The sequence below is a fragment of the Syngnathus floridae genome, chromosome 2 (assembly GCF_059516105.1).
Source record: "Syngnathus floridae isolate MCC-2025c chromosome 2, RoL_Sflo_1.0, whole genome shotgun sequence".
Lineage (NCBI taxonomy): Eukaryota > Metazoa > Chordata > Actinopteri > Syngnathiformes > Syngnathidae > Syngnathus > Syngnathus floridae.
Genome location: NC_142414.1, coordinates 15329549 through 15353941, shown reverse-complemented (window position 1 = coordinate 15353941; position 24393 = coordinate 15329549). Strand labels below are relative to the sequence as shown.

Here is a 24393-nt window from a genome sequence, read left to right as displayed (position 1 = left end):
CATAAATGTGTCATCATAAATATACACACAGGTCCCAAATAGATTTTATATAACATTTATAGTGTGCTTGCTTACATTTCTCAGTCCATTTAGATGTTTTATTGTACCATGTTCTTTGATGCTGTAATGGTAAATTGACACCGTTTGATATTTTATTGCCGTTTAGAGATCCATCCACATCATAAATCATGGCTGTTTTCTTTCTTTCTTTATTTATTATTTTGTCACATTACAAGGCCGAGTGGGTTTATCAAATCACAGACAGAAGGCGAGTACAAAGCTTTTTGTGATCTGATTCCCTTTTAAGGATATTGTCTCTGCTATGAGTACACAAGCTATGAGTTCAAAATCAAAGTTGAACTGAAGGAAAGCCTTTCAATATGTCTGGATCAACAATTTTGATGATCATGTTTGCAACATGCACGCCCCTACAAAAGTATTGGAACAGTGAGGTCAGTTGGATTACTCCATTCCGTTTCCTTTATGGCAGGAAAAAACGGGACCCTTACTAAACGTTTATGTTTTTCCCCCATGATGAAACAAAGCCACTGGCCTCGCTACAATTCCTCATGGTTATGCCCACTACAATTTTTTTTAATGTGAGCGCTGGTGTGACTTGATGCCATTAGCTTGAAGTGTGGCTGTGAAGAGCAGTCTTTCTTCCACAATTTCCAAACAAGTCCAAGTCTCCTTCGTCTTTTGCTTAATGCACGTCCGACGAGCAAAGGAATTGTTGACTCTCGAGATTCATTAAGATGCCAAGTATGAACTAAAATAACAAATGCGTACTAAATGCTAGCAAAACGTTTGACTTAAATGCTGTTTGATGAGCATACCGCAGAAACCTCTGAAGAGTAACATTACCTTGATGCAGTTGCTTACACAACTCGACAGGTTTCCAAGATTTTCCGTTTCACATTCTTACTACTCACTATGGGATGATGATTCCGGGAGCCAAAGACTGACATGGGCCCTAGATAGTATTTTCAATTTGCGGCAGTGACATAAAGGTTCCCCAATGGACTTTTTTTTCTCCTGGCGACACATTCGCCCCTCAGTATCTTCCCCGTGCACACCCACTAGTAAATACCCGTCGGTGGTCTCCAAATAGCTTCTGAGGGCATCCTTTTTGTTGCCAGGTTGTATCACAGGCTACCACACAAGTGGGTTATGCATGGCTGAGTTCAGATTTGCCCAAACGGGGGAGAGCATCCTTCCTTGCTTAGCATAAGCACACAACAAATCAATAGTCCTATTCTTCCTTGTTGCATATTTTACAGGTGGCAGGTGTGGAGTCCAGGATAACATGATTATAATCCTCGGGGATTATATTAACTGCTTCGGGATAATGGCTTTGCAGTGCTGTAGTGTAGAATGAACTCAGTCCTTGTTGGAACATAAATACAGATGTTGGTGGCACGTGAACACATCACGCTATGTGATATGGCTGGCCGGGTGCCAACAGCCAGCATATCCGCATTGCGACAGCGTCAGAGTTTTTACAGTCAAATGTCATCTCTTGTTAACATAAAGAATTAGAGCTCCACCTTGACTTTTTCAGCAAGTGTTAGTGTCACGGCAGTAAAGCCTTGCGGGTTCATATTAGCGTCTGCTATGAGAGTAGCTCCTGTGAGGATGACTGATCTGCTCTTGTGGTTATTCAGTGCCGTCGGTTTTTGCATCTTGTTTACAAGGCATTAACAGACGCAAAGGGGCACGGTGGGCCTCAAAAGCTGCTGCCTCTTTTTTAAATTACACATTATACTGATAATGATCCCCCCTCAAGGTAATTTTTGCCCAAATCTTAGTTTGGTATTTTTTTTTTTTTCATAAACACCCGCTTCAGTTCTGGATGAATGAGGTGACAAACCCTGGCTTTTCCATTTCTCCTTAATGCCAGAGATTCCAAATAGATGTCTGTCATTACTCGATGTATTACCACGATACGGTAAAGGCTGTATATAAAAACAAAAAAGATAAATGCAGATCCACTTTTCTCTACACTACCACAAACATGCCTTTGGTGAAAGCTCTATATACTATCGCATGAGGGCTAAACCTCCAATCTGATGTATGATCAGTGAACTGAGGTTTAATCTAAGAAAGATGTTGGTTTAGCATTCCATACTTCCCCACAGCTCCTTTCTTTCAACTGCATTCTCTTCTTTTATGGTCACTTCCATCTGCATAGCCCTTCCAACAGTCATGGCCAAGAATGGTCATGCTAATGTGAAGTGCGCTCTGAAGAAGACAGTGGTATCGTGCATTACAATACATGTGGAGAACTGGGGCGCACCGCATGAGCAAGCATTTGGGTACGGGTGTAGCCAAAGCAGTCTGAGCGCAAGATGTTCCGGTGCACAAAATGGGGAGACACAGATATGTACCCAGGGTAGGGTTTTAATCTCTAAGTGTGATGAAAAAAAAAAGTTGTGTGATCCCATATCTGTCACATGCCTGTCTTTAAACCTTAAGCTAACTGAAAGTGAGACATGAGAGTAAGCACATAATATCCCCCCCTTTTTTTTTTAAAATAAAAGCTCAAACTGGTAAGAAAATAGTAAGTACCCAAAATAAAACCACAATTGTTGAAAAATAACTCAATTAAAACACAGAGTAAAAAAAAGAAAGAAAATAGTAAGTACCCAAAATAAAACCACAATTGTTGAAAAATAACTCAATTAAAACACAGAGTGAAAAAATAAAAAAAGGATTCAGGGGAAATTAACAACTAAACAAAATTACAATAATAGTAATAGGTTTTTTATCAGCCACACAGAGACAATAAAAAACTGACTGAAGAAAAGAAAAAATTGAACAGGCTTGAAACTCTCTCTTGAACGGTTGAGTTGTGAGACAGGAGAGAAGAGAGACAGAGAGGACGAAAATCAAAGAGAAGGAATAGCAACTATTTCTGAACAATGAATGTGCTTCTGTTCACGCTTGAAGTTTGGATAACAGATTTCATTTTTTTAAGTTTTGTTGATAAATTAAGTTGTGTGTAGTGATTTGAACAACATCATTATTTTTAATCTTCTATCAACGATTATTGACAAATGGTAAAATACTGGGTTTACATGCCCTATATAGTGTTACTGGACACTATGGCATAACGGGTACAGTCAAATAGAGCGACCAAAATTTGATACCTAAGGAGTTATTATTGTCTGATAAAGCAAGAACCCTATTCAAGCATAATGAATGTCAAAAAGGCCTTTTCAGCTGTCTGCTTCAAGTACATTCTCCTTGACCTGTTGTACCACCAATGGATTTGGTAATGCCGAGTTTGGAGGACAGATGGTATGCAGTGCGGGTGACAGTCGTGGCTTGTGGTGTGAGTGTGTGTTGTGCCCGCATGTGTGTATAAGGGCAGCTGTTGAACAAGAGGATTTAATAATGCCTTGTGACCTAGATCTAGCCTAAGCAGTTCTGCTCAGTGCTGTTGTAGAAAAGAGAATAGGGATGAAACGCTGAAACTGTGATCAAATATAGTATCAATTCTAATCAAAGAACGTTAGCGCATGAGAGGGATAGTTGAGGAGTTCAACACAAAAGCCACCAAGTGCCATTTCGACAAAACGGAGCCACGCCTGCTAGCGGCATCGTTCCATTTTGCATTTCCTAATCCTGCAAAACCTCGCTAAAAACTTAGTTTAGAAACTGACAAGTGCCAATTGTGTCTTGCTACATATTTACGTCATCACACACTTGTCATTAATTCTGTACGTTATCAAAAATGTCTTTGCCAACTCACTGCGGTTGCTGCTAATGACGATTTAATTGTGCTTGAAAGTGAGCATAAAAGGGAACTGTCAACTATATTGGCAAATATCCATCGTGTGATAATGTCTAATGTCATGAAATTTAACGGCAAAGCAAATCGGCATTGCAAATGAGAATCTTTTCTCAATTGCCGACCCTGGACTATCAATTTAAAAAAAAACTAATTGTATTCCAAATTTCAAGTTCCGATTCCAATTCAAGGAGATCCGGCCGGGGGGGCTCCAAAAGCATCCTGTGTCTGACAGTCCCCCTCGCTGTGCCTTCAATACATCAATTTGATATTATCTGCCTTAACATTTAAATTTTTCAATTGATGTCTTTCATACATCTTAAATATTGTGATAATATTGGTATCATTTTGATCAGTATATTCATGTTGTGAAATGTTCATAGCGTTTCATCTCCAAAAGTGAAGGAGTGTAAAGTGATTCATGCCATCCCCAGTACTATGTTATCGCTTGCTGCAGCACAAATCTGCAAACACTCCTGGGTTTGAGGCAGGACATCTGCCTAGAATACAAATGACTACGAGGACGTGACGGCAATGTGTGTCGAAGCTGCTCACACTCCATCACTGTCCCCCTCGCTGTCTCCTACTCAGACCAACTGTCACGCCCTGGAGCGCCCCAACCTCACTACCCCTGTAGTAATGTCACCTTTAAGTAACACAATTTTTGTATGCTGTCCTAATTTGGAATAGGCAAAATACAATCTCGCTTGCAAGTGGTGTTCTCTGAGGGCATCCAAAGCTTGTAAACAATTTTATACATTTCTTTTTCGCTTTAAATTTCTTTGCCTCTTAAGTGATTGTAGTCCCCATGAATTTAATGTCCCACAATGTATTTTTTTTATTACTGGGAAAGCTTGCCATAATAAAACCAGAGATAAAAATATTCTGTTACTGCTAAAACCTAATTAAATTAGATGGAAATTAAGGGTTAACATGTAAAGCCACGGTGGAGTGTGACAAAAGGTAAAAAACACAAATTGGAGTTAATTTGATATATTCATAATAATTTAGACAATGAACGTCTCAAAAGTACTGAGACAAATATATGCTGTTTAAGATAGTCTAGACGAATAAGTGAAGAAATAAAGGAAATGGAGCAGAAAAGTGGACAAGTGTTTGGCACTGCCGTCTTTCTTCTTTTCGAATCAGACTTTTCAGAGCGGGGTTTTCGTCTTCTCCCTTTGCCTGTGTGGGTCCTACTCCAGCTCTCTTCGACAATCCAAAAACACGACTCCGTATTGTCTGTTGATGTCAGTGGCAATGGTTCAGCCATGTGACTTTACATGTCCTCCTGGCCTCCTGCTTGATGAAAATGAATTAAAGTGGACTCGTAATTATTTCCGTCCTTGCAGGGGTAACCTCGCTGTTGGTGTGTATCCATTGCCAAGATTCTGTTCAAATGGCTTACTTTCTGAAGACATGATGCACCGAAACATTTCATTTTGGAAACCTGTACCTCTGCGTTTGCCCTCATTCCGTCCTCTGGCCAGTGCAGATCTGCCATGGCTGGCTAAGTTTGGGAAGCAATTTGAAAATGCAAGTAGGGGGCTGCCATTCCAGCTCTACTCAGTGATGGAGAAAGGCTATGTGGGGAGAGAGCGAGAGCAGACTCACAGGCTTGCTTGCGATTCCTTCATTCTGAATATTTAGTAGGCGCTTTGTCAGATATTCTTTGCCAGCCTTGTCAGTTCCTAACAGGCTGTGTTTGAATGCATGCCATCACATGTCCATGATGATAACACTTTAATGATGTGGGTGTTGGAGCAGTAGCAGGCCGGCCCCGGGCCGGCCCATCGCGGTTGCAAATGAAAGAGCGGAGGCGGAAGACGCTATTTGGGAATGACACATGGTCAGATCTGACAACTGCTCTGACGTTAATGGACATTCACTGAATCCTATGCCTTAGGAGCTTTGCCTCCATTTTTATTCTTAATAAAACGTCAAGTAATTCATTTGACAGTGTAGAAGCAAATATTTTTGCGTTGATTGCATCTCTTATTCAGACATCCACTCTTTTATCTACCACAAAAGGAATGCATGACTTCAACATTCAGAGAATAAAAAAAAGTCTACACAAACATGTTCAATTGCTAACACATTTATGTTTAAGTGTCGTCGTTGTGGTCCCATGAAATAAAGATGACGTTTTGGGCCATAATCCCAAATGGTATGCTTGCCACAATACTGTGAAAGACGGTAATAGCAGAATCATGCTTTGCGTGGTGTCAGAGTTAGCATAAAACTTTAAAGATGTTTTTGAAATACTCATTAGACATACTCAAGGAGAAATTTACATTGAATGTATACTTTGCACCGTGCTCACCTCAACAGAAGCCATCAGGCGGACTAACATCAATCCAGCAACTAGATGGCATTTTAGAACATTTGAACTTTTATTTTATTTGGGGTTAATCTGGGGCATTTAAATGGCTTCTACATTAGCCACATCCCAGGTTTAATTAATGCTGGGGGAGGTTGAAAGACTTATCTTGCTCTCATTTTTAGCTCTCAAAAACCTTACATTTAAAAGGAGGCTTTTTACAGACAAGACTGGCTTGGCAATTGGGTTCTTATCAATGAAACAGTGATGATTTAATGAAGAAAAGGCAGTAGAGACAACTTCAGTTCCTCAATCTCAGTGCTCAGACACAGACTCTATGCCCTCAAACTGCAAACATCTTTAAGATGCATCAGCAACTCCCTTCCAGCAGTTTGCCTCACTCCCGCTCTGATACTCAACATTCTCTTCTGTCACTTTCTGTCACTCTCTTCCCTCTGCCGGAGAAATCTCACTCATCATTTGTGAAGTGAAAACTTCTACCTGTCAGCTGGAGCCTCTTTTGACAACTTTGCTTCAAATTTGTTCTGCTCTCCCTTTTCACTGTCGCTGTACATTCTCACTACTGAAGTTCCAACCATGAAAACAATAGCCACGATAATGGTGCAGTCCACAACAAGTTTGTGCCCCGAGGCTGTGTCCTCTGGCCTTACACCATCTCGTTTCCATTGGCAATTAGTCAAATTCTTATTCAATGCCCGTGTTGTTAAACGAGAAAAGTGAAATCCTTCTTGTTGAGTTTTACGATTCATGTTCAACAGCACCTTATCATTTTGGGATTTCGTAAATAACATCACATGATGTGCATCTATTCATCTCCATAATATTAATCGCCGTCCCCCCTCCTTCATTCCTCGTTCCACTGCCATCCTTGTTCACAGCCTTGTCGCTTCTGATGGATTATTGCAATTTCCTTCTTCTTGAGCGCCCCCGTGATACCTCCATAAACTCCAACTGGCCAAAAAAAAACCCAACAAAAAAACCCCCCAACAACCACCACATGACCAGAGTCTCAAAACTGCTCTACTTCTTGCTGGTTCTGTTAGGAACCTATTTGAAAATGTGTCTGCAGAACAGTATCATGACTACACAAAAAACTGTGTCGTTGAGGAAACGTGAATTAAGAGTCATTACATATTACATCAACAAGAGTTTCGTACCGAATCATGATTGTCCCATACCTGTAGTATAGCAGCGTCGTCTCGGACCTTCACTAAGCAATCACCCCCTTTATTGTTTTATCGCGATAGTTTCTGGGAAAATAAATCGTCCTGGCCCGCACGAAATGATGCCAAACTTTTATTTACTTGAAGCTAACTAACAATATACCTTGTGCGCTGTAACAGCATCTTTCCCTCTTTAAAACGGCTGCAATGCACATGGCTGCTTGTGCCTGTGAGTTGTTTGTGCAGCTCTGCAAGCTGTGCAAATGTCTCCCCATGGATGTCAAATAGATTCTAATTAGCTCTGCAGAATTTAATTACCATACGCTGGTGGATCACTAGGGTAGCGTCCCGGCTGAATGGATGTGTAACCAATCACACTTTGCCACAGTTGAGTGCGGCTCACTGCAGAGAAATATGTCCCCGGCACATGAATGCTCCCTTTTTTATGGATGAACTTCCTTTATTTATTGAAATTTTCCACATTTAAAAATATGCACACATACATATACCTATGGATCAATTTGAAGTATTTATTAATTTCCGTCAATGAATTAATGTAAACATAAGAACAACCTTTATAAAAGGCCCCCTCGAAAATATTTACATCCACCCAAATAGAAATGGATTTTTTTTCATGAATATATGGCCTTCAGTATTTATTTCCTAGCAGACCGATAAATACATAAATGCTCTTGACAACAGCGCTTCTTTCATGACTACACAACCATTATTGCCCAGGATGACATATTTATCAAACAAAAACAACATTGATTTTGAATTCCTCTCAACAGAGGATTGCAGTTAAGGTTGTGTTCCTTGAAGACTCCAATCTGTGTTGTTTTCAGCCAAGCTTCTCCAAACATTTCAGCTTGTTTGTATGTCTCGAAAAATGGCCCTATGGACTCGAAAGGTTATGTCAAACAAGGTTACGTTGATATGGGGTCAAACATTAGGCAATGACATCATCAGGCCTATTTTAGGGGGACTAACACATTGCTTGCCTCAGCACACAGGGCGATTAGAGGCAGGAAAGATAAAAAGAACCAGGAGGCTCAGCTAAAGAAGATTTTTCAAGAAAGTTTGCCTTCATTACTGCAGGTAGTAAAAATGACTTAGCTCCTGCCTAACAGCGCAAAGTCCCATACTACTACTAACTAGCTTGTCAATTAGTCGATAAAGCTCCAGGGTGTTTACATTAACCTGAAAGTGGTTAGTGAGTGGATTCAGAGCATAAATTCACATCATGGAACAGTTGAGCTCATTTACTACGGCGTCATCAGAGGATAATTAAAGCAGCAATAATGGACTAACAATGTCCCTCATCCATTCATATTGAACAATGGAAATCAGGGCATGAATTGAGAGAGTAACAAGGAAAGCGACGTCTGGAAATGTGAGAATAAAAGATTTCACAGAATATTTTTGATGCAAACTGCCTAAAAAGCATATACAGATCAAGATGGTTTTGGAAAATAAAACATTTCTGGCAAGGTGCATCATTTAAGACGTGATATTACTTGAAAATATAATTTGGGATGTCGTGACTAGAAAGTGGAGACAGACAAGAGATAAAGAAAGACAAGCCAAATGATCCTGTCCTAGATATTTCCACATGACATTTCTTATTTAATTTAAATATCATTGAGTGATTTATGGTACATCTACACCAAAATGTAATCCCTGTGACTTCAAAAGTATTTTGGAGCAAACAATTAAACAAAGGATTAGTCCCTACACACTGAGTCACAACAGAATTTGCCAGCCTCAATTCGACATTTTATAACAATCTTCCACCAAATAAGTCGTTGGTGATTGTAGTAATTAATTCCATTTAATTTTCCATTATGACCTTTTCAAAGGGAAACGTTCTTCATGTTGTTTTATTTATTTACTGAAAATGATGAGCTTGGCTCACTTTGTGACAACGCAGTGACCTTCTTTGCATAGTTTTCTCTACAGTGTAGCAATGTGTATGATTTTTAGGTGGTTAATGCTATGCATACACGTCCTCTATTTGTGTACAAACCGACTCAAATAACACAACAAATGTAATGCTGACTAAAGGTTTACACTGTAGTATGAGTCTTTTTCTGCTTGTTTAATTGAGTGCTTGCAGGCTGCATTCACTCACATCTCATAGGGATTTAGACCATCATCCATAAAATGTAGCGATACCCTTGGTTAAATGGCATGTTGTAATTCAAAGCACTTAACTCTTGTTTGTCCAATCCAAGCAGTTCCATCACTTTTTGTTACAAGGAACAATTTTTCGGGCGAGTTGCTTTATTTGTACCAGTGGTTTTTAACCTGGGTTCGATCAAAGCCTAAGGGCGCACTGAGACAGCCTCGGGGGTTCAGTGGAGATGAAGACGCACTGAGTGTGTGTGTGTCCGGCATGTTAAATGAGTGTGCGTCAGTTCTATTCATCTCACTAATGATTTGTGACATCAAGCTCCGAAACAGGTCTGCCATGTATAGTGATGCGCAACCCATGTAATCTAATGAGAGACTGCTCGACCTACGATTTCATTACAAAAAAAGGTACATTGATGTGATAACTCATATGGAATTTTTTTTTGCATATTACTGACATTGATAGAGTTTTTAAAATGATTGAATAGAAAAAGCAAGTTTTTTACAATCATAAAATGAATGTCTTAAATGAATCTCTCAAAACATTTTACAAGATATGAAAGCCTTTAAAATTGTAATAGTCTTAATCTCAAAATAACTGTTGTTCTTTTAAAATAATAATAATAATAATAATAATTAATTGACCAAATGGATCTCATGGTAACATCCCACAATCACAAAAGCAGAACAAACCACACAGCGTTGGTGGGAGGTGTAAGTGCAGATGCATATTCATGTACTGCAACAACTTTGGACAACATGGCGCATTGAGAACAATGTCAAGTGGATCTTCTATTCAATTTTAAATTGAATCAAAAAGTCATGAGTTTTGACGTGTACTTGCCTTAATGTAGATAATGTAGGAACCCTGTTCTATCCATAAGTTTAAAAAGTATCGACTGAGAGAATTATTCAAGCATCTTGCCAAAAGGCTAATAAATGAGACATTACAAGTTACTGTGCTAATAAATGGTATATGAGAGGTTAGCAACAATTTGAAGTTGAAACTCGCCCCCTGGCACTCCCATAAAATAACAGCATAATATAGTCATTAAGAACTCTGGCATTGTGTTCTCATTTCTCCTCCGATTCTTTTCCTTTCAAACTGTTTTGACTTCTCCTCTCTATGTTAATGATAAAATGTGTCAACTTATTCCGTATCGTCTTGCAAGAGTTATTATTATTATTTGGTTACAATGACTGTACCCAGGGAATCCCACCATATACAGCCGCACATATTGAACATGCCAAAAATTGCCACTTGTTATAAAGTTCTTGATATTGGCTCAAAGGAAAAACTCTGTTGGTCTGATTAAGAAAAACTTTCATCCTCTATCCATGTCAAAGCTTGCAGAAGTACACTGAATAGATGAACTTTATCCTCCAAGATGACAACGCCTCACCGCCACCCGTCTGAGACTGGTTCCCAAATGTGGGAGTAGACAAAGGATAGAATGACTGCTTGCAGTCCTGACCTCAACCCGACTGAACATTTGTCAGATCAGCTTGGGCCTGCTGTGTGTGGCAAAGTGTCCAACGCAACCACGTTGGCTGACATGCGAGAATGCTGCTAGAAGAATGGGATGCCAGCCCACAGCAGTGTGTGGTCAGGCTGGTGAGCAGCATGAGGGAGACATGCCAGACTGTTGTGGCTGTGTAAGCACACGCACACACACGATACTGAGGCTCCCATTTGTTCAATGAAGAAATGACTTAATTGCCAGTGTGTCTTGTTTCATTCCACCAAAATACCAGACAAGTCAGCGCTGTCATTTTTTCTCTCTCTCGAGCATATCATCATACCCAATTCTGTTCATCATCCTACAACAAATGTGGCACCATTCAAATCGTAGCAGCCTTTTGACAGTATGACTATGACTGATAAGAAGCAAGTTACAACATGCAATCTACCAAACACAAATTTCTTTAATTTCAAATAGTGTATATTTATACTTTAACACCTAAGCAGTCAACACACGCATGTCTACTTCAGCTGATGTCACAGATTTCACTTTCATTCATAGTATTGAGTTGCCATGCCCTTCTGCCGGTAGGTTACGACATTTGTAATTTTTGTAGCATTCAATTCATGTCTAATTGACAATAAAATAATCATTTGTTTGCTTAATATTTGTTCTACCCCCCCCCCAAAAAAAAGAAAATGGGAAATGGATAATAAGCCATTTTGTGATTTCCAGCTGCACTAATGAAAAACAAACAGATTTAGACTTTTCATTCAATATTTTTCTATATTTGTATATGCCAGAACTTGCTTGAACCCTAACTTGGCTTATTTATTTCTATTGAAACTTATTCATGAGCACACAAAAAAATCCTAACCCAATTTTCATGCATTTTGTTGTGTTTCAAAGGTCAGACGTCTGGCTCCAATATAAAAAAACAAGTGTGCATTGAAAATGTGTCTTTCGTTTTTCAGCTATAAAAGTAAATTCGATATCGAAATCATTTTTGAGTAAAGAAACTTTTTCACGCCTGATTTCGTTTGTGTGCGCGCATTGTAGTTTCTGCTTGTTTTGACGTACACATGAACAAAAGATACACTTTTGTTTTGCTACATTGGTGTTCCTCTGCCAACATCCTGACAATAAGGTATTGTGACACCTTTAGCAAAGTAAGAACACTAATTTTGGATTTATTCAATCCAAAATGCCTGCGGTGGCTGTGTCAAAACATCAATACCTATTTTCTGTCAATGTGTTGTGTCACTCTTCGGTGTTTTTAAACCGTGAGACGCAGAGGTCTGTTTAAGTTACAAAAACATTGAATTTGAAGATCCTGACCTGGTTTTATTCTAGTCCTAGTTTTATTGCACATGCAGAGTTCAAGCATACAAGTGTAGATGTGTGTATGTGTGAAAAACAGGCTTGCCCTAGATCAGCAGATGAACTTGTTCTTGTTTCTTCTGATCTGGTGCAGAACATCCAGCGCTGTCAAAAGTAAACAGACAACTTTTCCTTGTTACTGGAACACAAGTGAAACATCAAAGATGCTCAGATTAAATGAGAGACACACAAAAGCATGGTGTATAATGTATTCGAAAAGAACACCCAGACTATTAAACTCAGCAATATCTACATGTACACCTGCATTGTTGCAAACATTAAGTGTGCAGAATTAACAGTTTTTTTTTCACAGCGCTACTTCTTATCCGTTATAACTTTGGAATGATTGCGATTCCCGCGAGTCTCATTTTAAAAAATCTCCCCGCAGTCTCGTTGGGTAGCCCCAAGCTGGTGCCTAGCAGCTATCCTGGGGCGATCCAAAAATATCTACAGTATGTGCATACTGAATACATTAGGCAATGAAACAGAGCAGAATGAACAGCAACGATGTATGAAAGTAGCACATATAATGTGTGATATTCGATCTGTTTCATGTCAAAATTGTAATATTTAAAATATTTAAAATTTAATTTTCTATTTTAAATTGGGCGAGGTGTTTAAAAAACAATGTATTTCTATTTAATTTGTATGTATATGTATATAAAAGGCTGAGTAGGGCCAACTCTGCATGCAAGAACAGCTGAGCAAACGCTGTTACTGGCAAACAATTTCAGAGTATTAAGCAAAGACAAATTTAGGGACGATGATGAAAAGCAAAACTAAAAATGTGGCATCTTCCCTTTGGCTTCTGCTGCCTTGAAATACTCGTCCGATGTTCAGCAGGTGAGCACAGCAGGCTCCGCCCACCAACGCTCAGCCGGGAGACTGGAAAGGAAAAAAACAAAGCAGCAGACGGGCAGGCAGAGAAACAGGAACATGACACGCAGGAGATCATGTTATATAAAAACAGGCGTGTCCCGAGGTCTCTTGCGGGTAGCAACACTTCCAAATTACAGCATTGCTGGTCTGGCGTCAACGCTCGCTGACTGTTGGAGCTGAGCTGGCTTTGCTCATCACATCTCACACTTGCCTTCCCTGTCTTTCCCTTTGTTAATTAACATTTCAACGTTCAGCTATGGGGGGAATTATCTTCTGGACACAGAGCACAATTAACTAGTATAACCGTCATGTTGTCAGGGTGTGCTGTCTCTCACTCGAACAGTGTGATGGAGGAAGGCCTCTGCATGGATGATGAGCAATTCACTTTTCTCTCCCTGTTATATTCAAATGACGCCAAGATGAATATGCTATCATCAGAAGGTTATTTTTTTTTTTTTTTGCTTTAATAAATGGAAATCTCAGTCCCTGGGTCATATTTTGTTCAGAACATTCAAGAAAGGAGTGACGCACGCACACTGCTCTGTGTCACATTTTCTTCTGAGGAGATAGAAAGCTTTATTCAAGTTTTGCCGGATAATTGATGATGATTTTGTTTATTATCATGTGGAGATTAAATTCAAATGGCACTACCTTTTTTTTGTGTTGTAAAAAAAAACGCTAACAATGATTTTCTGTCTTTGGTGCCACATCATAAGCCAAGCTCTCTTATCTCCAATGTTATTTACATCTCATTAGTGTCAGAGGGAAACGGTGGTAGTTCAGGAGAATAAATAACCCCAGCTGCAGAATGGGCTGGAATGGTGCATTGTGAGTTGAGCCAAGCCTCTTGCTGAGAATCTCATTTCCCAGAGTTGTGTATCAATGTTATTTTTCTGTACGCAGAAGAGAATAATATTCTCTGAAATTCTCAATATACAGTGCAAAAAGGGACTGGCTTTAAATGGGTTTGGTTAATGGAAAAAAAGTCAGATTCTTCAGTTCCATTCCTGTTTTCTGTCCAGTTAAAGTTGTTTTGCAGTCGGATCCTCCACAGCTTTTGTTGACTGGCATTGACGACAGCATTTTTTGTAGTAAACACCAATGTTGTGAAAATCAGCTTGAACTTAATACATCAATAGCATGGACTTTTTTCACCGTTTTTGCACCACAGACAAGTACAAGCTCTAAATCATGATGTGGAGCTTTGTAGACTATTCTGTTATTCATTTGCTTGAGAATTTGAAGATTTTTATTGACATTCTAAAGTTCCTAATTTTCTTTAGTTTTCCAGACCTGCTTTATTGCTAGAAGGACAAGGAACCCCACTGTTTAACTGTAAAATCAGCAGCATCAATACAATTCTGTACCATAAATATTTAAAACGTGTTACCATAATTTAACAGTAGCAACTACAGCTGCCGGTAATTTACTGTAAAAACATTTTTTTTACAGGATACCTAAAATCTGTTTTCAGCATTTGGATAGTAAGAAAAACTAATTAAATATTCCTCCAGCCGTTCATTTCTATGTCATTTGTCCTCATTAGAGTGGGCTGGAGTCTCCATCCCAGGAACTGCTGTGCACTAACTTAATTAATGACATCATCATTACAAAATCGTACACTGGTAAGAGATTTACTGTACTGCCTTTTCTTTATTTACTGTCCTACTCTGACCCAATCAAGTCAGGCCACACAATTGTTGTTTCATTCCTTTTAATATTATTCATACAATCGTACCATAAATGATTCCTTTTAATGTTATTCATAAAATCTTAGCCTAAACATGCAGACCAAAAAATGTTGCAGGGTGTTACCGAAAAAGCCGAAGACTGAACTTGAAGAACTCCTCACTGGACTGCGGCGATGCGTCAGTTGCCACAGTCTATTTTGGATTTTCGCATCCTTACACATTTCCAGAAGTGCCTTGTGGGCATAAGTCTTAACACTTTTGCAAAGAGGTGAGAGAGGAAGCTGAGAAGGTACAAAAAGCAAGTGGTTCAAACGAGTGGAGTTGGAATACAAGAGTGAGCGCGGTCAGGATTGGTGGTCGCACCGCAGGCTAGAGAAGGCTGCCAGAGGCTATGTTATTCTCACCCGCCCATTTGCTATCATCCCTGAACCTTGCGTTGACAAACTTGAAGCTGCTCTCAGTCATTCAGCCACAGGCTACGTCTCTCCTGCCTATTCTCATCTTTCTTTCCAACCTGGTAGCCCTTTCAGTTTGAATTGACACTGTAGTTTTGGTCGGCTCACGGGGAAAGACTTTTGTCGCCAGGCATTGCCAGCCAAGCCTTCGGGCCAATATTCAACCCAGGGCAGCCTTTTTAATCGCTTTGGGCAAGTTTGTCTATCAGTTGTGAAAGATTGTGGCTGAGCATGCCAGCAACCTCACGTTGTCATCATTTTGTCCCCTGGACACATTTGTAGTGAGCTACTTATACAAAAGTTGCACATTCAAGTATTCCCTTCATTGAATTTGTCCTTAAATCTTTGTTTTCAGGTCATTGATTAAGCCTCCCAGTCATATCCAAAGTTGCTGGGTGAATTACACCCCTAAACACCTCAGCAAACAAATAAACTGCAATAACGCTTTTGCCATGACTATTTTCCGTAACAAATTGGAATTTTGATGGAATTCCTAACCATGTGATTTACTATGGCCTGTCATTCAGCCATAAAGTAGAAATATTCGCTTCACAAATTCATGCGAAAGTGCCAGTTGTAAAACGGGCGTCTGCTTATCTGCTGTTTTTATTCGCTATTCCAGGCTTTCTGAGCACTGGAGACCAGGCGGCCAAGGGCAACTATGGCCTGCTTGATCAAATTCAGGCTCTCAGGTGGATCAAGGAAAACATCCAGGCCTTCAAAGGAGACCCAAAACGAGTGACCATTTTCGGCTCCGGTGCCGGGGCCTCATGCGTCAGCCTGCTCACCCTCTCCCATTACTCAGAAGGTACGTCTTTCCGCTTGCATACGCTTTGACAAGATTTGCCACGTGAACATGTTTCATCATTTTGTCGTGTCTGGTCTTATTTCAACTCTGGAGTCTCCTTTAGAAGTGCGAATGAAGTCATCACACTGCATTAAAGCTGCAAATAGCCATGAAGAGATCTTCTCATTTTCTCTAGTTGAAGGAAATGAAACAAACAAAACAAAAAACTGACCACCGTGGGGATTATTACGACATCATCATATTTCAAACTGCTTTTTTGTGCCAGTTTAGCAGCACGGGATTTTGGTTAAACCCAGGGATTCATTAACTACCATATTTTACCCAGTCCTTTATCATTCTTTTAAATTAGTCCAGACGACAAAGATTGAAGTAATAAGTAGAATTACAAGATGCTAATCCCTGAATTGTGCTGAAAAGTACACGACGATACCGTACAGCTACCACGGCCTAATTTTGTCATTTAAAACGGTGACTTGTTTGACCTCATAAAAAGTATTCACAGGCCATATATGGACCATGTTCCTTAAAAGCACCCCCAAATGCGTCCTTCCTTTCAATTCTTCCCAGTGTGTGTTTGACAGATTCTAAATGACTGCTTTTGATAAGTCCTCATTCTCTAGAGGGACCTAAATATGGCCGATAGCCGACATCTTAATTAACAGTGGCAGCAGCAAAAGCTTGGATGTTGCTTAACAGGCCTAGGAGGCGGGATGGGAACGGGAGGGGGGCTTGGAGATGTCTAATGTGAGGCCAAAACGTCCTTTTGAAGTAGGCCTCGTTAAGTCAGCATTTTAACTTGTCTGCCTGCGTATAAATAGTGCTGCAAAAATACAAATACTGAATCTGCAACAGTGAGAGTTGAGCCAACATGTTCGATTTAAGAAATTGGCTGAATTTTTGTGGTGTTACGGTGACTATTTAGTCATTTTAATATTCCATTGCACCCAGGAGTTACACGGTATTATCTATTGCTGAGATTTTATGTGTGCTCAGTCAGTACTATTTGGATCACATTTGGTCTTCACAGTCCATGTTTGTTTTAAGATCATTATCAGAAAACAGCTTTCGTTTTAAGAGTAAATTTCTGCCAGAGATTCAATTTCATGCCTGGTGAGACACAATGTCATCGACGACTATGCATTTTCAGTTCCATTTGAAACTCTTAATTCATTACAATAGTACAAATGCATTTTTTTTTAATCTGACAGAACAAATGATACCAAGTGTCTGCCGTTCTGCACCATTCATTGAATGCAACGAGTAAGCGTTTACGTGCCGCTCTTATCATCTCACTTCATGAGCAATTCTATATATAATGTTGATATTTGTTGAGTCAAGAGAATTTATACTTTTTTTAAGATGTCTTAGTGTATGGTTTAGATATAAGCATTCAAAACAGGCACACTGCTTTGTGAGCTTGGGGAATTCATCATCGCATTAGGTAAAGAGCCAGTGTAAAATCTTATTCAGCGCACAACAAAAGACTTGAAGTGCCACTGTTGAAAAGGCCACTGTGGTGTTTTAAACAAGACATATTAATGTTCTCCGATGTGCATGTCTCATGGAGTGACCTGCGTGAATTGCACTGATTTTTTATGCTATTTCCAGATATGTTCCAGAAGGCAATCATACAGAGTGGCACGGCACTTTCGAGCTGGGCAGTCAACTACCAGCCCGCTAAGTACACACGAGTCCTTGCCGAGAAGGTGGGCTGTAACGCGTTGGACACATTAGACCTGGTGGAGTGCCTGCAGAACAAGAACTACAAGGAACTGATTGAGCAGTACGTGACGCCGGCAAAGTACCACATTGCCTTCGGCCCCGTGATTGACGGCGACGTGATACCCGACGATCCCCAAATTCTCATGGAGCAAGGCGAGTTCCTCAACTACGACATTATGCTGGGTGTCAATCAAGGCGAGGGATTCAAGTTTGTCGACGGCATCGTGGACAGTGAGGATGGTGTCTCCGCCAATGATTTTGACTTTGCTGTGTCTGACTTTGTGGACCATCTGTATGGCTACCCTGAGGGCAAGGACACCCTACGCGAGACAATCAAGTTTATGTACACCGACTGGGCGGACAAAGAGAATCCAGAGAACCGGCGCAAGACCCTGGTGGCGCTGTTCACAGACCACCAGTGGGTGGCGCCAGCAGTGGCTACAGCTGATCTCCATGCCCAGTATGGCTCCCCCACCTACTTTTATGCTTTCTACCATCACTGTCAGAGCGACATGAAACCCAGCTGGGCCGACTCAGCCCACGGGGATGAAGTACCGTATGTCTTCGGGATCCCGATGATTGGCCCGACGGATCTCTTTAACTGCAATTTCTCCAAAAACGACGTGATGCTGAGTGCGGTCGTCATGACCTACTGGACTAACTTTGCCAAAACTGGGTAAATATTTTATGATGTAATATTTATAAGTTGACACTGACGTTGAATTCTGATCCCCGGCAACATTCGTGCAACATATCACACACCATCCAATGAAACTGTTAGTTGATGGCAATCATGTCACTGTTATTACAACAGACTGGATTGAAAGCTTAATGGCACCATATGTAAGGAAAGCTCACAGTTCAGTGCACCGTGAAGAGAAGGCCCTTAGCGTAGTGTTAATGTTTGTTAATTCATCTGCCGAGGAGCGGCATATTGTCGGAGCATATGTTAAGGCTGTGATGACAGGCGTTGTGTTGAATCCCGCCACATGCTAGGAGCCTTACGTGCACGCTCCCTAATGTACTCACCATTTGAAGAGCAGGCACTGTATTATGGAACACTCCACTCTGATCTCAAGCACCAATAGGTAGTTTGATCTTACAATAAATCGGATCATTTGAATGATGCAGTGGCTTGTCGCTGCTGGCTTGGAAACTAAGACTATTTCCGCTCAAATATTAGTGGCCCATTCTGTGAAGTTGATATACGCATGAGCCACAACTGAAGTGGTCCAACTGCATGTTCAGCTCGGTGCTGTTCCACTTCACTTCCACGATGAATATCATTCTGCAGCAACTCAAGCGTAAAAAGTGAACTCTTGCTGGACTCCGAAAATGCTAATACTGCGCTAGGCCCCCTTTACCCAAATTTCAGAGCGTAAATATATTCATCCGATCGAGAGCCCTTTGTTCCATCTTGAAACACTATGACTAAAGGCATTCCATAATTCAGACAATGCATGTTGATCTTCACAACTCATTCTGTGCCAATGCTGCAGTCTAGTCATTGGAGTGAACCCCAAACTCTTTTTTTTAATGGATTCGCATGGTATTTGTCTTCCCTGTTTAGATGACTCATACCAATTGCAAATGGATTTGATCATTAGTCGATCTGGTTATCTTAATTAACTTTTATGTATGATGGGGGAGAAGGTGTCTGTTGATGAAAAGAGCAGAAAGGAAAGGAAGGGATTACAGGACATTTCAATCTTCACTCATTTGTTTATGCCTCAGAGAGAAAACATGTTTGATCTGATAAACGTGTGTTCTTCAGTCATGCTGAATACTCTATTTTAGCCACTCTTAACCAATATCACAAGCAGACATGTCTGCAATGGGCTCAGAAACAGACAAAGATATATAGCCATGCTGATTTAGATGATGGATGGAGTTGGAGGAAGTTCTCGATCGTTGTTGGATGACCACCATGGCTTTCTGGTGTTGTTTTAAAAGAACTTTGCTCTCCACGGGAGAATAATAGCCTTCCAGAAAAACTTACTATCCTGTGCTGCAAACATACAAAAAAGCTTTAGTTGCACCAGTAAGTGAGAAAATTGGCCACTAAGATCGTCCCTCATTGAGAACCTGTGGAGCAGGCTTAAAAGGAAGTTTCTTGCATCCTGCAATGAGATACAGGAAAGCCAAAGTATCGTAGTTTCATAGCATGAGATACTTTATCTGATGTTAATGTGTAACTTTGACAAAGATGTTTTGAGGTTGGAGCAGCCTTTTATTTTTTGAAATAATACCAACGTTTTTCAAGGTTCTATACAACTGTGATAGAAATGCAGATTTTTACAGACACTTGTAATTGTTGATGACTACAAGATTCAAAATCTCACTGACTTCATTATATTACTCTAAAAATTTGGAACATAGAGTGGACACAGTTTTATAAGAATCTATTTGTGAAGCCCTTTGAGGCTTTACATAGATAAATTTGACTTCTTTACGTTCTGATAATTTTTGGCTACACTACCGTTCTTACCACTTTCAATTTTTATTACCACAGTGGTAAATGTAAATCACAGCCCAGGAGCCAACTACCATTATTCATCATTACGTCTTGCCTGTTCCTTTTTCAGGGACCCTAATCAACCAGTCCCACAGGATACAAAGTTCATTCACACAAAGCCCAACAGGTTTGAGGAGGTAGCCTGGACAAAGTATAACCCCAAAGACCAGCTCTACCTTCACATTGGTCTCAAACCTCGGGTCCGTGACCACTACCGTGCCACCAAGGTTGCCTTCTGGCTGGAGCTGGTGCCTCATCTTCACAACATTAATGAATTCTTCCAGTACGTGTCAACCACCACTAAAATACCTCCGCAAGACACCACACCGTACCCTTACACCAAACGCTTCCCGGGAAAAAACAATTGGCCCTCAACCACTCGCCACCCGGGGGTGCCATCCGGCAACACCAAGCACACCACGGACCAGCGCAAAAGCGACGACCTCATTGACGAGTCGACCGTGTTGATCGAGACCAAGCGGGACTACTCCACCGAGCTGAGCGTCACCATCGCTGTAGGCGCCTCCCTCCTGTTCTTGAACATCCTAGCCTTCGCGGCGCTTTACTACAAAAAAGACAAGCGGCGTGCCGATTCAACCCGCCACATCCCCACCCCGCAGCATAACTCCACGCCGGTCAATGCGCCCGCCGCCGCCAACGACGTGGCCCACCTGCAGAATGAGGAGTTGATGACACTGCAGATGAAGCAGCAGCAATTGGAGCACGAGCACCAGCGCGAGGCCATGCAGGTCCACGACACGCTGCGCCTGGCCTGCCCACCCGACTACACCCTCACGTTGCGCCGTTCGCCCGACGACATACCGCTGATGACACCGAGCACCATCACCATGATCCCTAACTCACTGGCTGGCATGCAGCCTCTGCACAACTTCAATACCGCTACTTTTGGGGGCAATCAGAACAGTACCAACCTGCCACATGGCCACTCCACCACACGGGTATAGCTCTGTTGGGATCGAACCATAGTGGTGGATTCCCACGCAAACTGATTTGACAAAGGCAAATGGAAGCGATGGACTACGTGAAGCACAGACTCCAACATTTCAGATAAAAGTTATTTTGCTACGCTGCCTTCTTGACAAAGCATATATAGGAGAAATTGATGTCTTTTTAACAAAGAAAATATGAATTGTGAATGTCACTGTAGTAATAACGATTTGGAGCTAAGCTTCATGGAGTTTTATCAAGAGAAGAACAAAGACAGCAAATGACTGAGTTGCTACTTATCTGATAAAAAAAAAAAAAGCAAACTAATGCATTGCCACAATGGACATACAAAGAGACCCTCTGTAATCTCCTTGTATTGATTATAAATGTTTCAGACTCCTTACTGGGCAACAGAAAAGTATTGACGTCAAAAGAAAACTATGTGACAATTGATAAAAAGACAGGTAAATACTTTTAAAATATGTCCTATTGTTATTTTTAGTTTGGCTGTTTTGTTATGAGCTTTCTGTTGAGCTGTAAATATTGTATATATAAGCACAGGTTATCTTTCCCCCTTCATTATTTTTTTTTCTGCACAGCCGACTAAAAAAAAAAAAAAAAAAAACAGCCTTTGAAAGTTGAGCATATAAGTAAGTACATTTTTTGTGTGGAATTCTTATCTGCCAATGCAGGATGTCTGCAAGGAACTTTTATCTCAATTCCTGATTAAGAAAGAGGACTACTCTGATCTGCTGTGAGGTGTTTTTTTTTTAATTTCAGGGTTGATTTTGAATTGTATTTATATTATTTATTTCTGTCTGCTTCTCCATTGTGGCCAGAAATATATGATTCCGTTTGTTTGTTTGTTTGTTTGTTTGTTTGTTTGTTTGTTTGTTTGTTTGTTTGTTTGTTTGTTTGTTTGTTTTTAAAGCAGTATCATTATTAGTTGTCAAGGAAAAATGTTGGAATATATGTTACATAGTTCAAGTTTTACTCATATGCTAGCAATATGTAAAGTATTGTGTGAGGCTTGTGATATATTTTGGGTTACAAAGCAAGTGAATGAATGTAAATAGTATTCTATTTATTATTATAAAATGAAAAGAGAAGAACTCGATGTTAGTTTTGTTTTGCATCTGTTATGCTACCACTGGGAAGACGGGACGACTGCTAAATCTATTTAAGAAAAAAACTTGTGAAGATGAAGACATTTCAAAGTTGATACTTTCTTATAAAGTATTAGTTTGCTATTTTGCCTTAAGTGATGATAGAAATACTATTTCTGGCTGGACACATGTATAAAATTTTTCTGCAATGTTTTTAATAAAATATCAGTATTTTCTATTGGGAGAGAGAAGGGAAAACTCATAGGCTCATATGAATTTTATTGGGTTTGTACTTTCAAAGATTCAAATTTTTACCACAAATTAAAACAGCTGGTAGGTCTCAACAAAATGCCTTTTACATGCTTTAGTGAAAATACCTTGTGGAATAACAAACCAAGAAACACACACACAGCATGGTGATTAGTGAAATAAAAATAATAGCTCTCAGGACGATGATGGACGTTGCAATACACCAGATGTAAACAATGTGGCGTTGGCAGAATAGAAAAGATGTCTCTCCTTTGAGTAAACTCAGAAGCCACACTTTGAAAATGGTAGACAACAGGGTGCGACTGCAAGAAGAAGTGACGAGCACTCTACAGACTACCAAAACAAAAATCAAGACATTGTAAATGGATAGCGGCCATAAAAGAAGGCCAAGAAAGAGACGTCGATGTGGCATTCATCTCATAGTGGCGGTTACCACCTGTGAAACCATCACTTCGGATCAGGTAAGTCAATTCCTCAATCAGTCTAAACACGTGGCTGTAACGCAATTGTATAGTTCTATATATCTTACATCTTTCATCACCATTCATGTAGATATATATATATATATATATATATATATATATATATATATATATATATATATATATATATATATGTGTGTGTGTGTGTGTGTGTGTGTGTGTGTGTGTGTGTGTGTGTGTGTGTATGTATGATCATGAAAAGCCCCCAAGGACATGTGAAAATGTAAACACTGGCAGAGACTTATAGAAATTGTTGAATATTGATATCTTCTATGTATGTCTTTAATCCTGACTAAAAACATACAGTATGATAAAAACATTTTAGGGATCGGTACCTTTCACCTTTTGAACTGGTTTTGTTCCAATTCCAATCATCCCAAAGTTTGTTATGGACAATAAAACCATGTACAACATCTATTTGAGTATTATTTAATCATTCATTACACATGCAGTAGTTAAGCCAAAATAACATGCCTCCAACAAAAAAACATGACTAATCTAATCATTAAAGTGTTATTGGGTATCCATTAAGGTTGGATACAACACACATTCACACTGTCCTTTTAGTTCACTTAAGTGTACCAAATCGATTCCTTCATCTTTAGACAAGGTCTTCTTCATTCTGAGGAGGAAAAATAATATAGATAGAAAAACAAAATCTTCTTTGTACCCAGACTTAATGGACACACTGTACAAATGTTTGGCCACTCATTAGACCTCAACTTTTCTTTGGTCTGCGATATTTTCATGATAATTGAGGACACAGAGAATGCTCTTGAGAGTGTTGTTTTTTTTTCATCACTGTTAAGAAATGAATTTCAAATGATTTCTGTTTTACTTGAACTCTTGGCAGTTTAGCAAACTGAAATCTGCAATAATGTTGTTGCGCTCTGTACTTTGGACCAATCAGAAACGTGCATGAATAAAATACTTTGAACCAAAGGGACACGTCAATTATGCAAGTTGTTATTAAAAATATTTTATGATGAATACCTATTTAATGTCCCCACGCAAAGAGAAACCTTTTTAATTGAGTTGTTTGCTGGAGGTTGGGAGCTGGAGCAGCACTTTGCGTATGGGTTCATTAAGCTGAAAACCATACTCCATCACTCAACAGCAGTCCCAGACCTGTCATTCAAGCATCCCTCCCGTCTTTGCTTCCCAAACAGGCATCATAAAACCTTTATGAACTGAACAAGCAGTTTTAAAGTAACATTCAAGAACCTAATGAAATATCTTTCAAA

At 39.9% G+C, this 24393-nt stretch overlaps 1 protein-coding gene across 3 annotated transcripts in view; it reads left to right on the top strand.

Annotated features, from left to right (window-relative positions):
* The window catches only part of nlgn4xa (neuroligin 4 X-linked a), a 46534-nt gene extending 23886 nt beyond the window's left edge, over positions 1 to 22648 (top strand). For all 3 annotated transcript variants that reach the window (XM_088368900.1, XM_088368898.1, XM_088368899.1), the window contains 3 exons: positions 15921 to 16106; positions 17715 to 18504; positions 20414 to 22648. In XM_088368900.1, the coding sequence (XP_088225026.1) occupies positions 15921 to 16106; positions 17715 to 18504; positions 20414 to 21308 (1871 nt within the window). In that variant the 3' untranslated portion in view covers positions 21309 to 22648. The remainder of the gene's footprint in view (positions 1 to 15920; positions 16107 to 17714; positions 18505 to 20413) is intronic.
* Positions 22649 to 24393: the final 1745 nt, after the last annotated feature.